Source organism: Xiphophorus hellerii, chromosome 24 (genome assembly GCF_003331165.1).
Source record: "Xiphophorus hellerii strain 12219 chromosome 24, Xiphophorus_hellerii-4.1, whole genome shotgun sequence".
Classification (NCBI taxonomy): Eukaryota; Metazoa; Chordata; class Actinopteri; order Cyprinodontiformes; family Poeciliidae; genus Xiphophorus; species Xiphophorus hellerii.
Window position 1 is genome coordinate 8684319 of NC_045695.1, and position 25561 is coordinate 8709879.

The window sequence follows — 25561 nt, forward strand, 5'->3', positions numbered from 1 at the left end:
GGTATACCAAGGTTTAAAAAGGTGCAGTTTCAATAAACTGCACCTTTGACATGCAAGAGAAAACGTCAAAGGTTTTTGAGCAGTACAGACACTTCATACACATTGAAAGTGTGCAAAGCCCACTCATTTTTATAATTAGGGTCGTCTTACAGACTGTTACCTCAACAGAGGTAACCAGTCATTATGAGCCCCCAATCCTCCCCCAACCAATCACTTGATGTGGAATTTGATATGTGATCTTACGTTTCAAATTTGCTACGTCAAGGGGTGGGAGGCCGTGTTGGCTGTCCTCTAAGCTCTTAATCCGAAGCATTCTGGATGACTGATCGGCAGCGTGGGCAGTGTGGATGGAGAAGGGAGTGGGAGGGTGGTGGAAAAGTCTTGGCTCTCCTCATTAATCCACATTCTGTAGAACACAGTCCTGTCTCTTTTTTTCTTTTACAACCTTCCCCTAAGAACTTCATATGGAGATGGGAGGGGCCTCAAGTGATGGAGGCACTTAAGTTCATGACCCCATGTTATAAAATCCTTGCTGTTCTTCTCCTGACGACAGACACCAAGATGGATCCAATATCAAGTTGAACTTGGTGCCCATATCACCCTCCTGTTATGCAACGTATCTCCCACCCCCACTGCCCGTCTCCTTTTTCTTTCAACCACCACCCTCCCCCTCCCACAGACTGCTTCTCCTTTACACCAAACTGCCAAGTGCACTATCTGAGGCGGTGAGATGCCCCTAAGCTCACTAGAGGTGTCATACCTCTGGAAGGAGGCAGGCTCTGCTTCTCAAGCTGTGATGAAAAATGATGCAGATGCAAACTAAGTGGCGCCAAGCTTCAGCAGAAATTAACTATCCCACAGCATCTTTTCAAAGCTCCACTAACACAACACACGGCTTTGGTTCTCTCTGCCTCTCTCCTCTTTGAATCTCACACACTAATCCTCCCATCATCTGAAAGGGAGATGCGTCTATGCCAAGGCATCCATATGGACGGAAACCACCCCCGTTTATCCACACACACACACACACACACACACACAAAAGAAAAAAAAAATCACCAGAGTCACACGTGGGAAGCTGGCTGCACTATGATGTTGCAAACCAAAACAAGTTGTGTGTGTGTGTGTGAACGTGCCGAGCCACGTGCGCGCAGGGACCGGCCCACTTCCGCGGCGACTGAGCAGAGAGGGAATCCAATACGGCTAATTGACAGGCTGAGCCGTTTATGTAACCGCCGGGTTCTGTCGGCTTGAAGCTGCCGCCCTTCGCTTCCTCTCTGGTCTCCATGACACCCTCCACTTCCTTTGCCCACACGCACTGCTTCCTCTCCATCCCATCGTGGACGCCCAAATGAACAATTCCCATCAGGATGAGGAGTCTTGGTTTGCAAGGTGCGCTCCCAGCATCTTTTACATCTGTCGCCGTGGTGACGGTGTGACTGGACCACAAGTACATCATGTCTCAACACCGGCACGTCCACTTTCACACAGCTTGACACTCATCTGGAAACAAACAGGCACAACGGACCCTTTTCTCCACAATCAGTATATATATTGATTCAGAAGAGAACAAAAGAGGCACAGCTGTAAACACAGATGCTAACAAGTTGATGAGTCGATGCAAAGGCTTAAAGCACATAAAAATTCGGTTAGAAAGACAGCTCCTTCTAAGTTTGCTTACAGGTCCTCTTACATGTTTAAAGCATCACACCCGGTCATGAAATGTTTCTTTTCCACTTGATTTCAGAGATGTAAACAAGCGATCCTAGTGTACAGTACATTTTGTCCCGGACTTACAGAACAGGAAGCTGAAATCGAGACCCATAGTGAATTATTAAAGCATGTCTGACTGTGTAAACCTACACACGTTTACATGAGAAATAACATCAACAACAACAACTAAAAAAAAACTTGCTGTTTATCAGGGCAGACATTAAAGTACAGAACAGAAATATGAAATAGTTTCAGTAATTCTTCATGTTTACATTCTCATTCTGTCACATACAGTGTCTCTCAAACGTGTACACAACCCTGCTGAATTGCTGTGTATTTCAAACATTTGCAATTTATATTCTGTTATACTGTACATCCTGAGCAGTTAAAGGGGGGCAAATCTAATGAAGGGAAAAATATAAAAAATAAAAAGCTGATGGATAAATTTGCACCTTCTTGAAGCAGCTTTTGTGTTCTAGAGTTCACCAAAGATTATTAGTTGTAGAAAAGATGTTTCTGACATTAGCTAAAGTCAATGTTTCCAGAAATATTGCAAAGGGTCAAAATTACACCAAACAAAGTTTTAAGCACATCACCAGAGTAAAACACCATACTAACGGTTTGGAATAATCTAACCAGAGTCCAAATATATATCCGACAGATATATATGCATAAGTGTGCACACTTACTAACTATGCACACTATGTGTGCATAGTTTTACAATGATTTCTAATGGTTTCATTTTTTTGTCACACTGTTGAGAGACACTGCTATTGATAAAAAAATATTCTTATGCTGATGTTGACTTTGAAAGGCTTGAAAGAGCTTTTCTTAAAAAAAACCCACAACAGTATGTTTTCAGAATTTATAGGATTTAAGTGTGAATTTTTAGGAGAAAGTGAAATGCAATATAATTTAACAGGAAAACATTATTTACTTCTGCAAAGCATAAAAACTATAAAACTGCTTGGGATTAGCTAATCCCAAGCTAATCTAAACTAATCTAATCATAGTACATGATTTTTGCATCATGTACTATGCAACATTTTTGTTTTTATTTTAATTGAAAATTTTGTAAAAACCATAAAACTGTGAAAACAAACGAAGAGCCAAATCTCTTCGGACATTAGCTCTAGAGCTCTAGAGAATATACCATTAAAAAAAAAAAATAAACATTTTAAAATTTAATCATGAGGATTGTAAACTGTGCAAACTTCACTCCTGTAAATTTAATGCAAATAATTCTAGGCATGTTCAAGCTGTAACTTTACTCCTTCCCTTTGCCCCCTTCATCATTACAATTGCCTCCTTATTTACCTGACATCACTGAAACACTGAACAATACAGGCAAACATCTTAAAAAAACAATCATGACAACAAAAAAACTTAAACATTTGGTGCAGACATTAAAAAATATTGTATAGTTCTTTTTTTTTTGTTCTTTGAAGCAGCAGTAGTTTAAAAAAAATTAATTTAAACGAGGTTTACAGAGACCTTCAAAGAAGGTATACTCTATTATGATATATCCTTTCAGCCGCTTTTCAATTTGAAGCGTTGACCTGTTTGACTAATTGTTAACTTTAATCTTACAAATAAGCAGGAAAGCATTTCAGCAACCCTTGTTTCATTTTTAATCAATATGACTACATTTCCCAGCTTATATTCTGTTTATTATTGCTTATAACAGTTGAAACAAATGTACTGAAGTTTTTACTCTGGAGAAACACCACTAAATGATCATCTATGCCGTTTCTAAAGAAACACCGGAAACGCAAAACTACCTCAAACTAGTGCACGTTTCAGTCAGATCTGCTGTTGTTAAGGTGTTCACAGCAAGCTTCAGAGCTTGGCGGCAAAAGTGGCATTTAGTGGACGCAACTCAAGTATTAACCCCACTTGGTTTGGATGAGAAATTCAAGAAATCTCCAGATAAATTATCTGACATCACATGTCTGACTCATGGAGTCATTTCAGCAGACATGCTAACACTCTCTGAGTCTCTCATAGAGAGTATAGTGTAGCTGAGGACTGCGTGCTGCTGCCAAACAAAGGGAACGTCTCTAGGGGTTGTTGTTGTTGTTACATGGTCCTCAAGTACAGCGACTAAACTGTAAAATTAAATGAAAAGCTATGATAGCAAGTATAGAGGCAAAAACGGTTAAGATTCAGGAGTGTGTGCTGTTTTTGTATGGAAATGACCAACTCGGGTGGGCAGGAACAGGAACCGTGGCTGATCTGAACGGCCAATCAAGTTTTATCCCAGTTTAGGGTCGGATGCTGTGATAATTCTTCCAAACTGTTGCCTCAAACTGTTGACTTTTTGGTAAATTCTAACATTTCTCCTTTAACATTCTTTGAAATAAAGTCTTCCGTTGTGATCAGCTGTTCTGTTCGGCACACCTGATTGGCTGAGCAGCATACAGTGCCACAAAGCGTTCGTTATCGTCATGTCTTCTTTTCTTGGAGGAGCTCTATCATTTGCTGCTTCCCGTTGAGAGGCGCCACGGGGCTGTAGGTCAGCGGCGAGCCGTTGGTGAAGAGGTGCTGGAAGGCCATAGACGACTTCTCAGCAGGGGTGCAAAGCCGATGGAAGCGCTAAGGAGTCGAAAAAGTTCCAGTTAGAAAGATAAAAATCCCATCGTTGCTGTGAAGTTTCGAGTCATCGTCGAGAAAAATCACCTGCGGCAGGGTTCCTGGAGTGGTGACCAGCGCGTACACAGCCCAGATGGGGAGCAGGGAAACCGAGGAGAGGGTCAGGATCCAGCCGAGCGTGGTGGCCCAGACCGGAGCCACCAGTCCTTTCCCCAGGCTCAGTGGAGACCAACGCACCAGGGAGAAAATAAAGGTAGCCTGAAAGAAGATGGAGGGATACGACTCTTTGATGTCACCACTCTATTCCAATATTTAAGCTATGAATTGGATTCTGTTGAAGGAGGGGTGAAAAGATAAGGACTAAACTGTAAAATGACACCAAATAACCTCAATATCTGGATCTTGTTAGTAGCAAAAAAATTCTGTGGATATTTTTTCATTTTTTAGATGCATCTTGATGCAAACTATTCCACACCCATGCGAGGAAATAAAAACGTTTCTCAACCACTTTAACTTGTGCTTTGTTTTCTGGTTAGAATCAATAAATGTCAAGTTAGCATGCTAACCTACATCTAATAGCTGATGAAGTTTTAAAAAGGCATTACTGTTGTAATCTGGTGGAAAAACACCACAGAAGTTGTAAATATGTCCTGCAGCTAAAATGGTTTAACATTATATCAACAGCTAATGCTAGTTTTCATCTCTTTGATAATTTGTGGCCACATTTTAACTCTATTTGTTGCCTCCGGATCTGTTCCTGTCTCATGCTCATTTTCTTTCTGACCAGTTTGTACTTTCAAGAATAATGGAGATAAGTAATAATAATTTCCAATTTGTTCAGATTTTCTGAAGACTGCATTTAGTGCCACTTTCATTTATTGTGGTTCTGATCCCTGTTTGGGCCAGTACCTGCTGACAGAAGAGTACAATATTGGTTTTGTGCCAAAAAAACCCCAAACAATTCATGGAGGATAGAGTACCATCTGGGAAGTTAATCAGGTATGAATTGATGCTACCAATTGATATAAAACTGATCAGTACTTATATAAAGTACGGTGTCCTAAAAATATGGATTCATTTAAAAAATATCTTTAAAAATCTGTGGCGCCCCCAACAAATTGACGCCCTGGACTACTGCCCCTGCAAGCACTTTCTAAAGTCTGGCTCAGCTTGCAGCCTGCGGCGACATCCAACGGGACAAAAATGCAACAACTAAACTTTGTTCATTGTGGATTGTCAGAGAACAATTCAGTTATGCGGAAGGCAAAGGAGGTTAACTGTGTGACTCTCGTAGAAAAATTGTGGAGCATGCTCAAATTGGAATAAAGACTTATTAGAGTTGTTCGATAAAGGCTGAAGGACACCCGTTCCTGTCCTTGGTAATGTGCCGAAAACCTTCCATGATGCTGCGCTGCAGTTGGACAATGAGATTATGCTCATTCTTCAGACAAACCTCCAACAACAACAGATGGATTCCTTCGTTGGAATGCAAAGCAGCGCTACTCCTCAGTCGCTTCCACAACAGACGGCAGCAGCCAGGCGGGATTTTTCCCATTTTTACAAGGCTGCGCCCAACTACCTTGAATAATGGCTTTTTTTTTTTCCTGACAGCAACTACTGGAGGAATGTTGTAAACTTGGCACTGATCTGTGATGCAGTGGAGGCCGTCCAGATAACGGAGAACTGTAGGAAAACTGGTCAACCTGGCTTCTAGCAGGGTGTTAATGTTAGAATTAAAAAGTTTTCTAGACTTAAATTTAAATAGCTCTCAATGAATTTCCCCATTTTAAGTAGCACTACTAAAGAAGACTGAATTTATTGAAGATAAGAGGCACTTTAACTACCTAACCTGTGACTAGATGAATGTTTGGACACATAGTCTGAGTATGGAGTGTTTTGATGGAAGAAATGGTTGACTGGACGGTTCAATGAATGCATGGAAAAATGTTTGAATGGATGATTGGACTGATGGACATAAAGAGGAGTGATTAAAAGATGGAAAAAAATATATTTTGCACAGTCAGATAGGAAATAGAGTCTGGTAATGCAAAAAGCTTTCCATTTTCACAGTTTTCCAGGCTGGAAATCTATAAAATGGAATTGGAACGACGAGGAATTCTGCTCAAGCCACAAATAAACCACAAATTGTTGCTGTTGCATATCTTTTTTCAGCCTCCTCATCATAATTTTCTGCATAAAGAGAGTTTTTTTCTTGTTTCTCTACCCCGTAGAAGTCCAGATATTTTAGTGGACCTTCAAAGTTCTGACTGAGGTTTTTGGTCCAGTTTGCCAACAGGCAGAGGTTACTCACAGTGCACACGGCAGGAGTCAGGTACTTCCAGCACAGCTTGAAGAAAGGCAGGGGGCTGTAGCCCGTCATATCTCTGATGTTGCCGCTGAAACGCTCGGCTCCTGACGAACAAGAACACAGTAACAACAAAAGGAGTTTAGATTCCGCTGTCTTTTACTTGGCGGCAGAGAAAGCAAGAAAATAAATAAATAAATAAGCACGAGAAAAAAATGAGTTTATTCTGCAGTTGAACCTTTTTATTCTTGCTATAGTGTCACCTGTACAAAAGCCATCCACTCCTGGACTATATGTTAAGTAGAGTCCTTAAAAACAGTAGATTCCCACAGCTGTAAAAGAGCTGAGAGTCCTGACCGCTGTGCTACCCAAAAGCCGTCGACTCAACTGCTGGGAGAGCGATAAAACCTGTCTGGCTTCATCAAACAAAAACACACAATGTGAACGGATTCGGCCCATTTCTGATCCCCCGCAACAACAATTGATTGCTTCTCTCCAACAGCTGTAAAGTTAAATGCTGAACATTAACTGGGCTGAGCTAATTGTGAACATACCACTTTCTCTCATCTCTCGTTTAAGTCGACAGCGTCTCGTGCCGAGTTAGGAGACCAATTTCTGCCCGAGATAGGGGCTCCCTGGGGCCGCTGGCCTGAGACTGAAAGGGGCCCAGGGGGCAGATTTAGGGCCCAGAGGAGACAGGCAGACGGGAGGATCTGGCCAGGAGCCAGCCTCCTGACAGCAGAGGAAGACTGCAGCCAGATTAATATACCGACTCCTGACTGGAATTGGAATGTAGGAGGAGAGGAGGCAGACATCTTCTATCAGAACCAACTACATTCATCAATGAAAGCATTTTAATATAATTCTGACAGAAATTTAACTCGGAGGGGGAATATTTATAAAAGTTAAATAAGAGAGGAATAGATCCACTAAATAAGAAGAAAAAATGAAGAGTAGGAGGGAAAACAGCTCAGTATGGAAAAAAGTTATTAAATAAATGACTCCTTATTTATAGTGCACTGCAGCTGTATTTACACCCCTGAGATTTTAAGGGACACAACACAAAGTAGCAGAAGAAGGCAAATGATGCACAGTTTTCAACATTATGAAAACCAGAAAAGTGTGGTGTACACATGCAGTCAGTGGATAAATACTTTGGATGCAAATCTTCAGTTTTCCACATTTAGACACTCAGTTTCTGCAGGTTTCATCAACTCAAACTTACGGCTTTTTGAAATTTTAGATCTACATCATGACAGAAATTTACAAAAACAAAATTGCATATTTTAAATAGAAGTAGTGCTTAGATATTTTGCACATAATGAATGTAACATTAAGGGGTTGACAACAGAGACGAGCCAGAGGAAGAGATGGATGTCATCCAGTCACCTGGCGATAAATCTAAGCTTACCCATGGTAGATGCAAAAATGCTAGTTAGCTAGCAAGTGTATGCTAGCAGGTACTTAGCGTTAGCCTCAACAGAAACAGAAAGCAATGAAGATGTTTCAAACTTTTACCAGATATAAAAGTCCCATGAGAAAAATAAACTACACAGAATAGAGTTGAAATAGCCCTGCATCAGCAAAATGTAAGATTAAAATTTTAAAGGCCAACTCACTTTTTAAAAATATTTAAGATATTTTGAGACCTTAATTTTAGATACCTGAATTTAAGGCTTTTTAAGGATGTGCAAAAACCCTGACCCTAGCATTTTTACCCAAGTTCAGCTACAGAGTTTTTCAAGACTTCCCAATAGAAGACTGGATTGCTCTGGACTTTGACTAGGACACTAACACTTCATTGGATCTCTGGCTGTATTTTTATGTTTTTTCCTGTCTCTCACTCCATGATGCCGCCACAGTGCTTCACCATGAAAATGCTGTGTTCAGGGAGACGAGGGGTAATTTTACATCATACAATGTCGGCCAAAAAGGTAACGTTGGCCGACATTGTACCCTGACTTGAATGTTACAAGTGGTGCAGTAGAGCTGGATTCATACCGTAGACCCAGCCGACAGCCAGAGACTGGAAGATGGAGAGAAGCAGCAAGCTGGCTCCACTGCAGGAGAAGTGGTCATAGATCTGGAACACATAGAGACCACCCTATCCGAGGTGGAAACATATGGAGAGGACAGAGAGAAAACAACAACAAACATGACTCCTTTGTTCCATGTTATGGAAAAAAACCAGCTAACAGAAAGCATGGGCGTCTTGTTTTTGTAGTTCTTATTTTGAAGAAATCAGACTTTTTATAGAAAATGACTTCTCAGAATTAATGAATTTCAATAAACTCACTGAGGTCACGTAACATCATAGTCACAAAACTCACCGGCGTGACCATGACCAGCCCAATGAGGAAGCAAACAATGCACACCAGCAGCAGCAGCAGCTCTCTGCGGTATCCGCGCCGGATCACGTGGGGATACAGGTCCGTCACCGAAGTCATGAGAGCCTCCAGGCTCACGAACTGGATCCCAGACGAGAGGAAAATGTTTTTGTGTGTGAGCTGACAGATACACACTCCGCTGACGTCACATCATAATATGAAAGAGAGCGTCTACCTGCGTGTCGAGACCCAGCATGATGATCATGAGGAAGAAGCAGACGGCCCAGAGCTGAGGAACGGGCATCATGGCCACGGCTCTCGGGTAGGCGATGAAGGCAAGACCGGGTCCTGTCAGAACACACCATAAAAAGGGATTAACAGGGCTGTTTTTATTATTACTGTTACAATTTTAACCATTAATAGGTTTATAATACTGTGTGCATGTACATTTTCTTCCCAATTGAAACACATCAGTCTTCTTAAACACCAGAAAGCCCCCAAATAACTCACTTGAAATCATTAGAAAATTATGTCAGTTTCGCAAACGCTGCTCCAAAAAATGTATCTATTGTTTTCAGTTTCAACAAGTAAACTTCTTAAACCTATTCTTAAATACTGATCAATATGAATAATATTGTTGGGATTTTAACCCTGCAAGTGTGAGTACGTTCACATAGCTCCGCTTTTTTATCAACATTCTATCAAATACTAAAATGATTTCAGTAAAAACATTTGATTATTGTTATTAAGTCTTCAAATGTATAATTAATTGCAAGTAACACTGACTTTGATGCACTATTATTTTTGCATTGTCAGATTAAAAAATAAATCCTCACAAATAAAGTACTAAAAACAGAAAATGTCCCAAAATTTGCTACATATTAATACTAATATAAACCAAGTCAGTCCTTTTAAACTACATCATCTTGAAATATTCAAATATTATTTATATTTTAGGATTTTTAACCCTTCAAAATTCAGCACATTACACTGCTTTTATGTATAAAGAAAAAGAACCCCCCGCTAAAATAAGCAAATAAAAAGGCTTAACTTTATCTGCATGCTTTGAATGAAGTGTGTTAGTTATTTTTATTAAACGTAAAAAGGAAGCATTAGTTTTTAAGAGTTTTGCTTAATTCTGCCTATTTGGATTCAACTAAATAAGATGACGATGCTAAATTGGTTTTAAATTAAAAACCAAATCATGCAAAATGTCCACAGAACTTCTTCAGAGTTCAAAAGGATCAGATGACGACATTTTAAAGACTTTGTGCCTCTGAGAGCCAGCTTTCACCTGACTGAGCCACGGTGCCTATGTCAACGCCTTGTTCTTCAGCCATGAAGCCCAGAACCGAGAAGATGGCGAAACCGGCCAGGAAGCTGGTGCCGCTGTTCAGGAGGCACAGCATGAAGGAGTCCCTGGGAACAAACAAGGAATATGATGCAACGCCCCATGATTTAGCACAGAAAAATTCAGTTTTGCAAAACAAGAGATGGATTTGGAGACTGGAGGCGCTCAGGGCTGAGTGTGTGTGGGAAAGTGAGACTGTGGGAAACATGGCAGTGAGGGATTTTCTTTGAGGTGTGGCTGTGTTGGAGTGTTTTCTCTGCCCATTCCTGCCATTCCTTCTGGAAGCCATCTGACTGATGGGAGCTAACATCTTACATTTCAGTGTGTGTGTGAGCATGTGTGTGTGTGTGAGTCTCACTTAAAGCAGTCATTGTTGTATTTGTTGTAACTGCCCAAGGCTGTGAGACTTCCCAAGCAGATTCCATAAGAGAAAAATATCTGGGTACCAGCATCCATCCATACCTAGAGAGAGAAGAAGAAGAAGAAGAGGAGGGAATAAATGGATAGAATTAAATACAATTTCTTATAAATCTGTACAATATGAGGGGTGTTTGTGCACCTGAGGGTCAGCCAGGCGGGTGATGTTGGGTTTGAGGTAGTAAATGATACCCTGGGTCGCTCCAGGCAGAGTGGCACCGCGCACCAGTAGCACAAGCAGCATGATGTATGGGAAGGTGGCCGTCAGGTACACCACCTGAAAGACGTGCAAACGCTACATAAACCCATCTTTATTCACTTCTTCAGCTGGAATAAATATAGAAAATTAAATAAAAGTACTCAAGAGGACAAAAACAAAACAAATCTGGACATTCTGAGAGACTCCTGAGCAATACGTGCTGAAAATGATGTGTGGCTGCATTCAGTTGTGGAGGCTGGTTCACAGGCTTAATTGGAGTAGAAGGTGATTGACCCAGTAATTAAGAGAGCATTGGGGTACAGGGTGTAATTGTGTCCGACTAAATATGAGTGTTCCGGCTTGGTAGAGAAAACCAACAGCTTACGAAAAGCAGAAAGATGCAACAAAACATTCGTCATAGTTCAGGAACTTCCTGGGAGATTTACTCTTCTATTTTGAATCATTGTTATGTTACCAGGCTGTCTTTTGCTTCAGTGATCTTGTTTCTGATGATCTCACATTTTCCTCGTGGATGCAACACTTGTTATTTGAAAAAGTCTTTCCATTGCAGTTCTATGGCCTACACTAATTTCGATAATTGACGTGTTTCAATTAGGTAAATTTATTTTCCGTTACTCCAATATGCACAAATTTATGGTCAATGGAAGTGCAGCTAGTGAGAATAAAAAACATGTGTTGTTTTATAAAGAAGATATAAATCTCTGGTTTCAACTGGATATACTTTGTTTCATAACAGACTGATAAATGAACAAACAGTTTGTACCGGGTTAGTGAACTGAATCCTGTTAGTTTTAACTCTGTTACATTTTGACTTCAACACAATCATTTAATGAACGCTTGCCTGTATTTATGAGAGGTGTAAGTGCAAAACAATGTTATCAGATTGCTGCTGACCTTTCCAGTGGACTTCACGCCCTTCCAGACACAAAAGTAGCAGACGAGCCAGACGACGGCCAGACACAGAGCCAGCTTCCAGCTGACCGGACCCAGCTCATCTAAAGTTCCTGACAGGCGGAGCACTTCCCGTCTGGAACACACACAAACACACACGAGGATGATACCAATCCGAGACATTGACTATACCTGTAAACAGCATGAGGACTTTTCTACACTTACTCCCAGAACTCCATGACCGGGGAGGTGGCATTCACAGGCAAGCTGCTGACATTTGCAGTCTGATTGTATTCATCGAACAGGAAGCACGCGTCTGCAAAAGTACCAACACGTCCAACCTTTAGAATTTCTATAAAACCACTTCACCGGCAGCTTGTAAACGCCATCACCGACCCGTGTTCCACGTGTTGTTGCAGTGCGACCACGGCAGCTCGGCCTGGAAGCTGTAGAACAGGTAGAAGAGGGCCCAGGCCAGGATGACGACGTAGTAGACGCAGCCATGCAGAATCATCACCTGGCTAGCGTAGCCGAGACCTGCAGGGACACGGCAGGAAGCTTACATCCCTTCCAAGTCGCTTGGGTTTCAGATGAAAGCGTCTTTTTTTATTTTTACTGCAACTCTCAAGCTTTGCAGCCCACACCTCGTGTATCTTCATTAGGAATGAAGGATCTGATGATCTTGAGTGGGTTACAGACAGAAGACTGACTGTCTGGATAAAGAGCCTGTTTGTTGAGTCTGCTAATGAAATTCAGTCCTTTAATCTGCTACTGAAAAGTGCGGATCAGAGAGAAACTGACAAGAACAAATCTCTTTGTTCCGGGAGTTGACATAAGGCAAGCAAAGTTTGCAATTTTCTCTCCGAGGTGCAAAAAGCACACAAAGGACAGAAAAAAAAAACTTTTTTAAGCAATAACCCAACACAAAATAGCTTGCTTTTTATGTTCTGTACAAATAAAATCTGAAAGATCAGCATGCATTTGTATTTGTCTTTTCTCTAACACACAAAAACAGGGTCCAATGTTGTAAAAGGTTACCTCTTTGTGTTTGAACTCTTCCAAATCTGTGTCTAAAGTCAAGGTTATCATCCTCTCTTCCCTCCCCTGTGTTTGCAAAGTGGAGCTAGACATTCCCATACAGACGAGGATTTATTTTTTATCCCCCAATTTCCTGCTAAGATAAGTTTGTTTTATATTGTCTAGAGCTTCTGAGGGGCTAATAGCTTAAAAGAAGAGAAGCTGTAGCGGCAAAATAAAATGCATGGAAAGAAAACAAGACAAATAAGCAGAATTAATGAGGGAGAAAGGAGATTTTAGACAGCTGATAGTTTCTCTTTAATAGCGTAAAAAGGATTTATTTGATTTCACTCTTGCGAGGGCCCGATATTCAGAATGACGGGATAATTGAAATCAAATAAATCCATAAAGAAAGATAAAAAAATTAGTATTTTATGAACATTATTAAGACTGCTGCACAAAAGTTACACAGATTGCTGTATTTAAGCACATCACCTGAAAGCTTAGTGGAAGGAAAACGTGTGGTAGGAAAAGGTGCAAAAGCAAAACAAATAAATACAGATGAGTTGAAAGCTGTTATTGAAGCAACCTGGCTGATCGCTTCCATGCCACGCTGCATTAGTGCAGTAATTCACGCAAAAAAAAAAATAGCACTTTTCATTCCAAACACAAACAGGAAGTGCAAATAGATTACTGATGACTTAAAAATAGGATCACCTCCAAATAATGGGCAAATGGTCCTCCAGGCGCTGACCCCTCCCAAGCTGGTGAACTGCCCCAGAGAGGTCTCCAGGAGGAACAGGGGGACGCCACACAGCACCAGGAACAGCAGGTAGGGGACAAAAAACACACCTGTACACAAACAAAAGGTTACAGAAATCTGCAAAACAAGAAACCGGAAAATTCCAAAAAATTGTTTTTCTCTTCACCTCCTCCGTTTTTATAGCAGAGGTAGGGAAACCTCCAGACGTTGCCCAGTCCGATGATTTGCCCGGCCACCGCCAAGAGGAACTCGGCCTTGCTGGCCCACTGGCCCCGGGCCTGCAGGCCGTCTCCCAGGGCTTCTTTCCTCCTGGGGAGGCCGGAGTGGGGGAACTTTGTCAGCGGCTGGTCGGCCGGCTGCGAGAGAGGCTGGTCGGCCATCACCGGTTCTGGCAGGGACACACACACACCCCTGGGGCGGGAAGAAAACAAGACAAAAAAGCAGAATTAATGAGGGAGACGAGCACATCTTGCAGCTAACGCAGTCAGAAGAAGCATTTTGACACATAAAGGAACAAGAAGAGCCGGAAGAACTCACATTGTCGCGGCTGAGCAAGAGAAAGTAAAGGCTGGGAGGAATTCTGACTGTTGGTTCGGCTGCTGTTCTTATCTGAGCTGTGTGAGTCCCAAGGACAACTCCTGTGGGTGTGTGTCCTTTATCAGACGTCTGCAGGACATCAAATGCCTAAATTTGTCCACTTCTCATTCATCGTAAAGAATAAATGCTGCTTTTGTAAACGGAAATGTTTCAAGCATGTGCCTAAGAATGCTGATTTTTGTTTATAAAATCTTTTATTTATGCATTTTACCCATATTTTAATCCAAACTTGAAGAAAAGCATTTTTTTCTATAATATTTGGGACTCTTTCTGTTTATTATTGTGATACATTAGTATTATTAATGCTTCCATTGTTATTCGTTGCCGGTTTTCCGTTTGCAATTTTTAGCTAAAATCATACAGAGTCTTGCCAAAATAATCATATCTGTAGAACCTTTTCACATTTTCATAATAATGCTTTATTTTATTTTGATTTTATACAGCAGACCAGAGGCGGAGGGAAAAGCGTACATGGTTTAAATTTTTTTATTTTTATTTTTTACACATAAGAATCTGAAAAGTGTGGTGAGCATTTGTATTCAGACCCCTGTGGGTCAATACTTTTGTAGAAGCAGTTTTGGATGTTTGGAAATTAAGATTTTTGCCAATTCTTCTGGGCAAAAGAGCTCAGTCAAAACAATGTTCAAGCATTGGCAGATTTTCATTTGGAATTACACCTTTAGGACTTTGACTAGACCATTATAGTACAAGGATATGGATATGTCTGGATCTAAATCACACCATCGCAGCATGTTTAAGATTGTAGTGACTGCTATATTCACTGTACACTATAAAAGACTGCTTCTCACAGATTATTTTGACATATTGGTTAAATATAATCACAGATTTTAGCTTCTTGTATTTAGTTCCATCCATCTTCCTATTAACTTTAACCAGCTTATCTTTTCCTGCTGAAGAGTCCCCACAGAACGATGCTATCACTACATTTCAACTGTTATGTTTGTTTTCACTCATTTTTTAACAAAGTCTCAAGAGTTTAAGCATTTTTTATTGCACGTTTTCCTTCCCTTATATCTCTGCTGACGAACTGCAAGTGTTACTTATGATTTTCTTGCAACAAAAGCTTTCTTTGTTACATAACTACTTTCTGCTACATTTCTAACATAAAATGTGAAGAAGTTGAAGGGCTCTTCATGCTTTTGACACTTTATTTTGATGTAAAGCGTCTCAAACTGCTTGTGCCACTTTTTATCTGTAAAATCCAGTGTTTGTTGAAGGATGCTGCACTGAGAATCTGATTTTTGTGTAAATTCCTCATATTTTCCGGTGACCTCAGTTCGTTTTTCATCCTCGTCGCTCCATTACGAACCATGTGATCAAATAACGCTGATGTAACAAGTCCAAGCCACCTTTCATAACTCCAGTTTTACTATCCACAGTACTGCCCTCAAACACACACAATAATGAGGTTGTGAGCATTATTCGAGGGTCATGCCAACTCTACTGTATGAAATCAAAAGCAACACACGTCATGTAACGGTGTCGGTGCAGGACTGAGCAGCAGAGGCGTGTTGGAGGCTGGGGATGCTCCTCCAAATCCCGCCTCACGCTACAGAGCCACCACGTTAGTTTTCGCTCTGGAAGCGGTATGAAAAGACAAAATGTAGACAACTGGACATGACAGCGCCTACCTCTGCGTTTCCGGTGGCTCTCCACACCTCGGACACCCCCCCGCGCGCGCGCTGAAATGGTCTATTCCGGGCATGGGCTTCAGCAGCGACTAGGAACCAAATTTACACCGTTGACTGTGTGTTTCAGAGTCCATTCGGAAGACCGGCAATATAAACAGGTTACAAAATGAACCGCGCGGCATCATGGGTATTGAGTACTCTTTCCCCCATACCGTCTCATTGTTACCAAACTTCAGAGAAGCCGCCCTTGATGACGACTTTGTCCCTATTCTATGTTGCTTCCGCAACCTGCGCAGCAACTTGCCCTAGGGGATATTTTGTCCTCCATGTTACTTATTAATAAGAGTCCTCCTTCCTGTGCTGTGTATAATCAGGCAGGAGTGTGATAAAACTGAAGCAAAACGCATAAAAAGGCGTCTTTTGTGGCATAATAAACGAACAGGAGCGAGCTACGGCTTCCCGATTCGCTGCAGTTCGTTCGTATGGAAGACCGAAACTGATTAAAAACAAAAGCAGAAATATATAAAGGGTCAAATAAATTAACCAGCACACTTAAAATTACCAGTTATTAAAAAAAAGAAAAATATGCTTCATGTTTTATAATTTAATTTACCAAATTTTTTCTGTTTAGTCCTATCAATTTATATCTTAAAGTACACAATGTAAATATTACTGTTTTTAAAATACATAATTTCTCTCTATTTTAAAACTTTCATATCATTTTCAACACAAGTGTGTTTTATTTCCATGTGTTCTTTTGACATTTTTTGTCACCCATTTTTATTTTAGTGTATGAATTTCTCTCTCATTATAAAAATGAGGAGGGGGTGGGGGCTCCCAATGCTTCAACTTCTGCCTATTGTTGCTTAGCACTACACAATATAGCTCAAATCAACAAAGATATGTAAATTCCTGTATTTGGAAAAAAACAAAAAAAGCAATGCTTTTTCATAATCTGGGAGACATTGAAGTTTTTTTGGTCCTCCATACATTGGGTTCTCCTCTACTTTCAGCACAATGTTAATTTAATTTTTGAGCAACACAGACTTGTGAATGACTCGGGTACAACACTCATCAGACACCACGGCAAAAATAGGTAAATCTTAAATGGTAAATTACTCAAACTAGAATGTCCCTATGTGTAAAAGCAACCTAACTGGTTGTGCCTCTCTTGGCGACAAACACTGCGGTTTTGAAAAGATTGGCAATAAGTGCCTCACTGTGGAGAAAGTATTTTTTGTTTTCTGCCACATTGGAAGGTTTTTCCAGCATCTTGGCTGGAACTGAGCCTGTAGAGCTGGTGTACTTCAGCTATAAGCGTTTTTAATGGACTGTGTCATCACCTGTACCCAATCAGCAGAGCCTTTATAGCTTCAGTAACACAATGCAGTCTCTTGCTAACAGTCTGCTCTATGGACTTCATTCAGAAAATCACATTCCATTGCTCGAACATATTAGGCAACATTATCTGCAGTATAAATCACAGGCAAGAGTAAAAGAGCTTGTACTGTAACTTGTGCATACGAGCAGTCATGCATGTCAAGGGCTCCAGTTTCGAGAATAATACAGCGATCTCAAGAAAAGAGTAACCCATTTGTTTGTGCAATCTGAAATTAATTAGAGTCTTCATAATTTCTGAGAACCGTAACCTTGATATTAGCCCTTCAGGCACTGGCGACCAGTAAGTTCTGCTTTTTAAATCACTCTTCATTGTTAAAAAGAAACAGAAGTTTGGATTTAAGTCAGATGGCTGAGATGCTCACTTTATCAATCCATAAACATGACACTGCTCTGATAATCTTGCTAATTTTGACTGCTAAGAGCTGTTAGTTCTTACAGCACTCATGATTTATGTGTATAGCTTGTTTTATAGTACATTAGAAGACGTTACACTTTCCAAGTCTGTCTCCAGCCCAACAAAAACTGTTTTTATCCAAAAGAGTTTGCACTACTGAGAACTCAGCCACACTCACATGGATTAACAGACACCCTTCAGCTTATTTGTAATAATTTTATAACATTAAACGCAGCATTTGAAAGTTTGTACTTTGTTTTTGCTCATGCAAAATGGGTAAAGTTACCATGCAAATAAGCACCATGTATCACATACTGTATAGTGATGTCAGTTGTGACACGAACACCACCACTTGAAAAGTTAAGGAAGTAATTCAAACCAAAGGTAAAAACAGCCTTATGCATTTGAAAACCATTTGATTAATCTTTATGCAGATGCTATTCTGCATTAATTACAAGTGTTCTCCATGAGCTTAGCTGTTCTTTTTATGTGATTGATTTAAAACGCATTACTTTCTGTTCACATTCTTTTGCCTTACCAAACAAGAGTATTAAAATACAAAAGGGGAAGATAATGCTTGGAAAATGTGAATCACTCAGCTGGGAAAAGGCTGTCATGAAGAGAAAAGTTGAAAACAAGTCACCTACATAAGCCTTCATGAATATTCCTCAAGTCACGATGGTTTAACTTGACTTTTAACTCAACTTAACCTATTGTTCTTGTCAAAAGAGTTTTTATTGGTCACAAGGACAGGACATCTATTTCTGTCTGTTTGCAGGTTATCTTTATGGTTTTGGTGATATGTGTTAAAGATAAGCTGAATGCTGCTAAAACTGTGGTCATTAAAACCAGGATGTCTGATCTTAAACTCATGTCTTGATCCACTTTTTAAAGCCAAATAAAAAAACATACATCAAAAACAGACACTTTAGAGGCAGAAGAAGAAAAATACAATTTCTTCTACATACCAAACTTTAAGATGTGAAAGAACCTCAAAATAGCCAAATCTGAAGCTGTCTCCCCACACCTCCCAAAAAATAATATTAAATAGACTTTTTTATATTGATTAAAAATCTAACTTTACAGCTAAAAATTTCAACATTAAAGCACTAAATCGAGCTCCAGAAAAAAGACTTCTGCATTGTGGAAAGAAACTTCCACGTACTCCTCAAGTCTGAAATTAACTAGCAATACAAATTAATGTCAGATTATTTCAGGATTGTTCATTGCTTGGAAACTTTGCACAAAGGAAGCCAAGATGTTAAAGGTCAAGAGCCAGGAAGCGGTAAAAAGTCTCAACAATACATGAATTCCTCAACTACACGTGTGCTCTCCACATGCAGCCTCTCCACATACGAATGCCTGAATTCCCGGGGGTTAAATAACCCCCCGGCACCAGGAGTCCTTTAATACAGTCTCTGTTGTTCTGCCATGACAAGCCTCCTTAAAGGCCCCGCCATTGCATGTAACTCAGACAAAGTGCAGCCATGCACACTTTCTAAGTGCTTTATGGATAGTTTTATAGGTGCGTTGTACTAAGGGCACTGAGTCACTGATATACAGTCAGAGGTGTTGAGAAACTCTGTTGCTCTTTGCAATCGGCTGCTTTGCAAAAACATTAAGAGTTGTTACTTCCGAGTTTAGAGAGAGATGCAAAATCAGTCACAATCATGCAAGAGACATTGAACAGAAGCATGACCACAGCCTAATTTCTCATTGTCAAGATGCGACTGCAATGATTTTTTCCCCTGTTTTGCAAAAGTTGCGGCTTTTAATCTGTGCTGATTGGTTCATTTTGCTTTGGGTTTGGATTTTCATCTTGCTGAAAAACCCAAGAATAATCACTGAAATCTGAAATCTGATGCCTTTGGAAGAGTAAACGGTCCCACAGTACCACAGAGCCTCCACCATACTTTACAGTGTGTGTGTTAAGCACTGCTGCTTGTTTGAGAGTCCATTGCCAAGGATCCATGTCTACAGCATGTGTGCTGCTGCAACAGAATCAATGCAAGATGGAAATATTTCATCAACGTCCCAATAATAACACAGTTAATCTCATACTACATTAAAAGAAAAAGATTCATTTATCTCAGCAGACTGGATCCTGAAAGTGAAACTTACAACTTGACCTAGTTTGTGAATGATCTAGCTAACATTTATCTGGCATTTATCTGCCTCATAAATGCTAAATATCTCATAACATTTATGAGGCACTTTTTGCATGATTAGTTGACTCCTAAATATTAACAAGGACTAAAAGAAGATGGTTCTGTAACGGCAAAATCAAGATATGCAGCCCTAATATGAGGATACTGAACTGTACACCCTTTATCCCAGTAGTGGAATACTATTCAAATCAGAAAAGGATCCACATGCATAAATTAAATGATAGAAGTAAAAAAAAAAAAAAATTTGGTATAATGTTTTAGTTGTGATTGAGCATTATAAATGGCAATATAAATATGTGTGTATGAGGTCAGAGATGGTTTGAAAAGCAGGTGTCTTCTGGTTTAGCAGCTACAGACAAGATACCCAACACCTTCTAACTGGCTCACTGTGACTCGATCCGGCCCCCAGCTGCAAGCTAACAAGGCCCATGCAAACACACTCTCTGCAACAAAAATCTCTTAGTTTCTGACAAATATGTTCTTTTTATAGTATATAGAGATGTAAGTCGGGAGGATGAAGTGTGAGCAGATTTGCCTTTTGTTGCAAATTTGTTTTATTTCAAATAAAATCTTTTAGCACTTTTCTTTGAATATTTTACTCATGTTAATATTATGTATGCATATTAAGTAAAAGTTGCTGATTCACCATGAGAACACAGCTGACAAAAGCTGTTGGGAGTCTTTGCTCCTACCTATTGTTCAGCATGAATATCTGTTTGTTTAGGAATTATACAACTTGAAACAAAAGATTAAACTCTTACTGAGAGCAGTAGTTGAAATACTCACCTACTTCCTTTGCTGACATTATGCTAAATCTGTTTGTATACATGCAGAAGGTTTATTGTTGAATAGTTATTCCTGACTTTAAGATTTAATCGTTTGCTTTCGAAATAAAATCCTTACATGGCATCTTTTAAGAATCTGAACTGAGCACAAAGAAAAAACTCCAATCAACCACACTAACGTTAACAAGATTATTTCATCAAACTCTTATTTAAAATTCCTGGTGTGGTTTGCTTAAGAGCTCTAATTCCTTGGACTTTCCTGTGTCTGCTTCTCAAATCCTCAATAGGTAAACATTTTAGCAGCTCACTCACAAGCCATTTATAGAAATACTCCACAGTATTTCACTTGTAGAAGTTGTTATGATGTATCAAAGGAATATGAACTTTTGAAGTGGCGTTTAAAAAAAAAAAGGTTAAACATGGAGTGTCTTACCTGCTGTAGATAATGTCTATGTTCTTAATTTGGAATAAATCCAGTTTATTTGGTCACTGAGGGTAAAGCTAATGGCCGCCATCTCAAACTTATCTTAGTGGTTACGGCAAACATTATTTTATCATTTATTTAACATTTCAGAGAAACAAACCTTAGCAACCTGTCAGTGGCTGTAAAGCAGTGTTATAAATCAATAATTAAAAAGAATTCCAGCCAAGAAAGACAAATTAAATGATCAACTTAATTTTTACTTTGGGATCATAAAAAGCAAATCCACAAACATTAAAAATTAGGGAATTTAAATTAAGTACAAAGATCATTCTGACGGGAGATTAAAATCTGGCTTAACGTAAGTAGAAAATTAGCTTAGCTCAGTTTGAATTATACAACATAATATTTTCCCTTATTGTTACAATTTGTTCACAGAAAAGATACAGAAGCTAATCAACTAAACAAGGTGAGCTAAGTATAGTATGTACATATTTCAGCTAACATCTTTGTCCTTATTGCTGAAACTAATCACACTATGGATCAGATATGGAAAATCTGTAGGAACTTTAGAAATTCCTAGAGACTTGAGTCTAAAGTATTCTAGGAAAAAATGCGAAGACAGATGTATAAGTGGAAGCAAATAATTTGATTAAAATGAGAGAAAGCCACTTGGAGATGATGAAATACCAGTTCCTAGCTGAAATTTGACAGACTATCTCTTGTCCTCCTGTTGAACTTACCTCTGTTTGTGGATTCTCACTAAACCCTCGAGATGGTGCCTTAATGAGCCGGATTAATTGAGACCCTGCTCATCCTGATCATTTTACAGAGTAGTGGGTCCGACCCCGTCTCTCTCCCTTTGCCCATCCAGCCTCAGCCTGTTATAAACCAGACTCTCAGGCAGACCTGAGTGATCTAAACAAAGCCGGATTCCTGTTGATCACTGAGCCTGAAGTCGAGGGGCTAAATCATCACATCATGGGACTGGTAAGAGCCTGGATGGTTCACTCGTGAATACTCGACCCTGAAGCAGCATTAACAGTTTCCCTCCTTTGCAATAGCAGAAAACAAAACTGAACTCCAGTATATACCGTAAAAGCTACACATCTTTGATTTGATGGAGTAGAAGATACATCAAGACGCTTTATAGCATCAACCAGAGTTTGGATGAGAGCGTAGAAGTCATGCCTTTATCCAGGACGTCAACTGTACAGTAATTAATCCATCTAATCTGCCTGAGGCTCCCAGACCTTCACTCTGGGCTGCAATCGGCCCAAGGAGGAATGCAGGGAGGGATTATCTGAAAACCTCATCTAATAAGCCCTTCTTCTGCTTTCACTGATAACAAACTGTTTTTGCTATCAGTGAATTAAAGGTATGAAAAAAAACTAACTTGAGGATAAGATGTTTTTCAGTATTAATTTAAATTAATCTCAATGGGCTGGACTTCTTCACTTAAATGTGATTAAAAAGGATAAGATTATATAATTTTCAGATCAGTGAAAGACAACCCGAGTATATACAAAGTGTATTTTTTATTCAGTAAGGGGTAAAAAGTGTCAAGAAAGAAAGTAAAAACAATACTCCTGGAGAACATACAGGTACTAGCGGTGCTTTGATGAGTTTGTGATGCATTTCATTATGCCAAAGGCCAAAAACAATCTATGTTGGATTCAAAACCTCCACAAAGGACAGAGAAATATCACAGAAAATGTGTTTTTACCATGATGTAATCCCCAAAAAAGCTTGAGGTGATTCTTTTACGGTTTAACATAAGTTCTATTATTGGCACAAAAGTGGCTTACCTCACTTATGACTACATTGCTGCCACAACAAATGAAGTCCCAGTGATGAGATCTACTGGGAATTTAAGGATCTGGTAGTTACTCATGTTGATTTCGTAGAATTGTTTTCATTCAGCCCCATACGACATTGATTTTAGTTTAAGACATTTAGTTTGTGGGTTTGCTCCTGGAGTAATTTTGGTAGGCCAGACCTCCTAGAAAAGGCTCACCACTTCCTTTCCGGTTCACAAATTGAAAGATTATTTTAAAAAGCCTGAGTTTTTTGTTTTTGTTTTTGGTCTTCTTCATCGGATATTTCAAATTTGATGATCTGAAATATTTGAGAAGCAAAAGCAGAAGAAATCACTCTAGCTTGTCCTTCCCTTGTGATTGGTTGTACTCTACCAGCCCCTTCCACATAAATCAGCTTGAGTCTGTGTTGACTGACCAGGTCGATAACCAATGTGTTGACAACACTTCTCATCATGCAGATAAGCCACATGAATGGCTTGGCTTGAATAATGCTGACACCTCACTGCGGCAAATATGACCTTAGCCCTTCCAGTAGGTAACAAACAGTGTTTCAGTAAAGAGGAAGTGACACATGCAACTATCCCACCCAGCCTGCTACAACTACTGTATATTAGCACATTATGAAACATAGCAGTTTCATAAACACAAAACGGCACCAGGCCCACATCATCGACTCCGGCGAAACTCTCTAATGTTTCTGCCAGTGGCTCATGGAAAACTGGGAGACTGCTTAACGAGAGAGTCAGTCCCCCCTCACTGCGATGACAGAAAGCGGCACTTCCTGAACGCAAGAAACTAAATCTAAGAAGCTGCCTCAGCGTATGTGGTTAAATCGCATGAGAGCGATGGAAACATCCGTGGTCACCTTTGGCAGACGTTAGAAAGTCCCTCCGGCTAAACACAGCCTGAAAATAAAACGCACGCTGCAGCTGACGTGACATCACAACACGTCTACATCAGCACAAACAGGAAGAAATAGGTCTTTAGGTGAATGTAGCCGTGTTGCTGGTGAAACACATGGTGGTTGCCATGTGAGTGGGACTGCCTGCAGATCAATTAAAGGCTGCTTTACCTTTAATTATAGTGTTTTGACAATTGCAAGTTATACTGTAGAGCTCGAAAAAGCTTATGTTTACAAAAGAGTGACTTCATACTGTATGCAAACTCAGATTACTGTATTTTATCAGTTGTTTTATGGAAACACTAAGCTGTTCATAATTGTGAAGCAGAATGAAAAGTGTGCCATGCCTTAATAATTAGGCAAATTCTACAAACTCAGTTAGATTCAGGTTTGGACTTTGACTATGCAGTTTTAAAACACGAAAATATTTTGTTTGGATCTATTTCAGACTCTCAAGCCTTAAGAAAGAATTGCTTTATCCATCTTCTTACCCAGTCTGCCAAATGTCCCAGCTGAAAGAACAAACAGAAAAACAATCCAACATAATGCTGCCACCACCATGTCCATGTAAGGATCGAGTTTTCAATGCTAGTTTTTTAATCACCCTGTGTTGCATACATATTTAATTTATTCTTCATCTATTTCACATCAAAATGCATTTCATTTCTGGCTGTAATGTGAAAAAAAATTTAAAAAGTAAGCAATCTAAAGATTTGTATTATTGATTATTTATTCCTGCTGCTAATCTGGTCTATTCTTCCTGTGGCCATGCAGCCATGGAGAAAAGAGAACCTGCGGAACCAGAGAAATAGCAGATGATGTGTAAACATCAGAGCAGATAACACAGATTAAGACATGTTATCTTTTGATGGTCAAACAAAAGGGAGTGTGAAATGCAGAAATACAAGTTTAGGTCAAGCATAGTAAGTTTGTGCGTGCCTAGCATGACTCAGCATTTTGTATGAGCAGGGTTGTGATGCAAGTCATGGTTACAAAACAATTTCTTTTAGGTTACAGTGTCTGATCAGGAACTCCTAATCTGTGTTCTTAATTAAAACTTTGCCTGTTTTTTTTACTTTTTTGTCACGTTTTTAAAAAAAATTTTATATATAAAAAATTACATGAATATGGCCACACCGGTCTCACACATAACCCAGAGTCAAAACAGTGTCATTGTCTTGTAATTTAATCCATTATTTTGTATTTTGTATGTAATTAAAAGCCACATTCACACACAAACATTTGCGCACACGTGTCTTTCCTCTACCTGCGGTAACCTGAGACTGTCCTCTTTGTACTCTTCCCCCGCCTGGAAACATACAGGTACTCAGCAATAAAACATCCACACAAATCAGGTGGGAGGAGTAAATCAGCTCCAAATGTCCAGGTGGGCTCTGTTTTACTCCTTTTACTACGCGGTTAAAGTTAACATCTAAGCTGTTTTTGGATAATAAAGAATTGCTTGCTTACCTCGTCCTCAAGTCCTCAAGAAATGACTGAAACGGGCCCAGGGACATGACAGGTGTAGTCGTGGGGGAGGAGCTTTGGACCAGAGAGCTGCTGAGGCAAAACAGAGCATCAGTGTGATGACACAACTTTGACTGGGCCATTTCAGCATGTGAATATGCATTGTTCTAAACTGTGTTTTGTTGGAGTGTGAATCTCCGACGCAGTCTCATATGAGAAACTGCTCTTTGGGACGTTTCATTAATTCACATTTTACATTTAGCATTAAAAAACAGTCACCATGAGCATGGTCTCTACTGAGGGACAGGTGTATCCATGAATTTTTTATGCATGGACACATGCATAAAGAACCTTCAGTT

At 39.8% G+C, this 25561-nt stretch overlaps 1 protein-coding gene across 3 annotated transcripts; it reads right to left on the reverse strand.

Annotated features, from left to right (window-relative positions):
• Positions 1–1535: 1535 nt before the first annotated feature.
• On the reverse strand, positions 1536–25360 carry LOC116715867 (sodium- and chloride-dependent GABA transporter 2-like). Of its 3 annotated transcripts, none has more exons than XM_032556583.1 (15): positions 25206–25360; positions 13763–14007; positions 13551–13685; positions 12213–12353; positions 12042–12132; positions 11820–11952; positions 10848–10982; positions 10647–10750; positions 10232–10356; positions 9173–9285; positions 8941–9078; positions 8612–8714; positions 6617–6717; positions 4393–4563; positions 1536–4308 (listed from the first exon to the last, which is right to left on the reverse strand). In XM_032556583.1, the coding sequence occupies exons 1-15, from the start codon at positions 25343–25345 to the stop codon at positions 4159–4161; spliced, it is 2025 nt and encodes a 674-aa protein (XP_032412474.1). In that variant the 5' UTR covers positions 25346–25360; the 3' UTR covers positions 1536–4158. The 3 variants fall into 3 exon arrangements, with proteins under 3 accessions (XP_032412474.1, XP_032412475.1, XP_032412476.1); XM_032556584.1 differs by lacking the exon at positions 25206–25360 and adding an exon at positions 15846–16304; XM_032556585.1 differs by lacking the exon at positions 25206–25360 and adding an exon at positions 14134–14885.
• Positions 25361–25561: the final 201 nt, after the last annotated feature.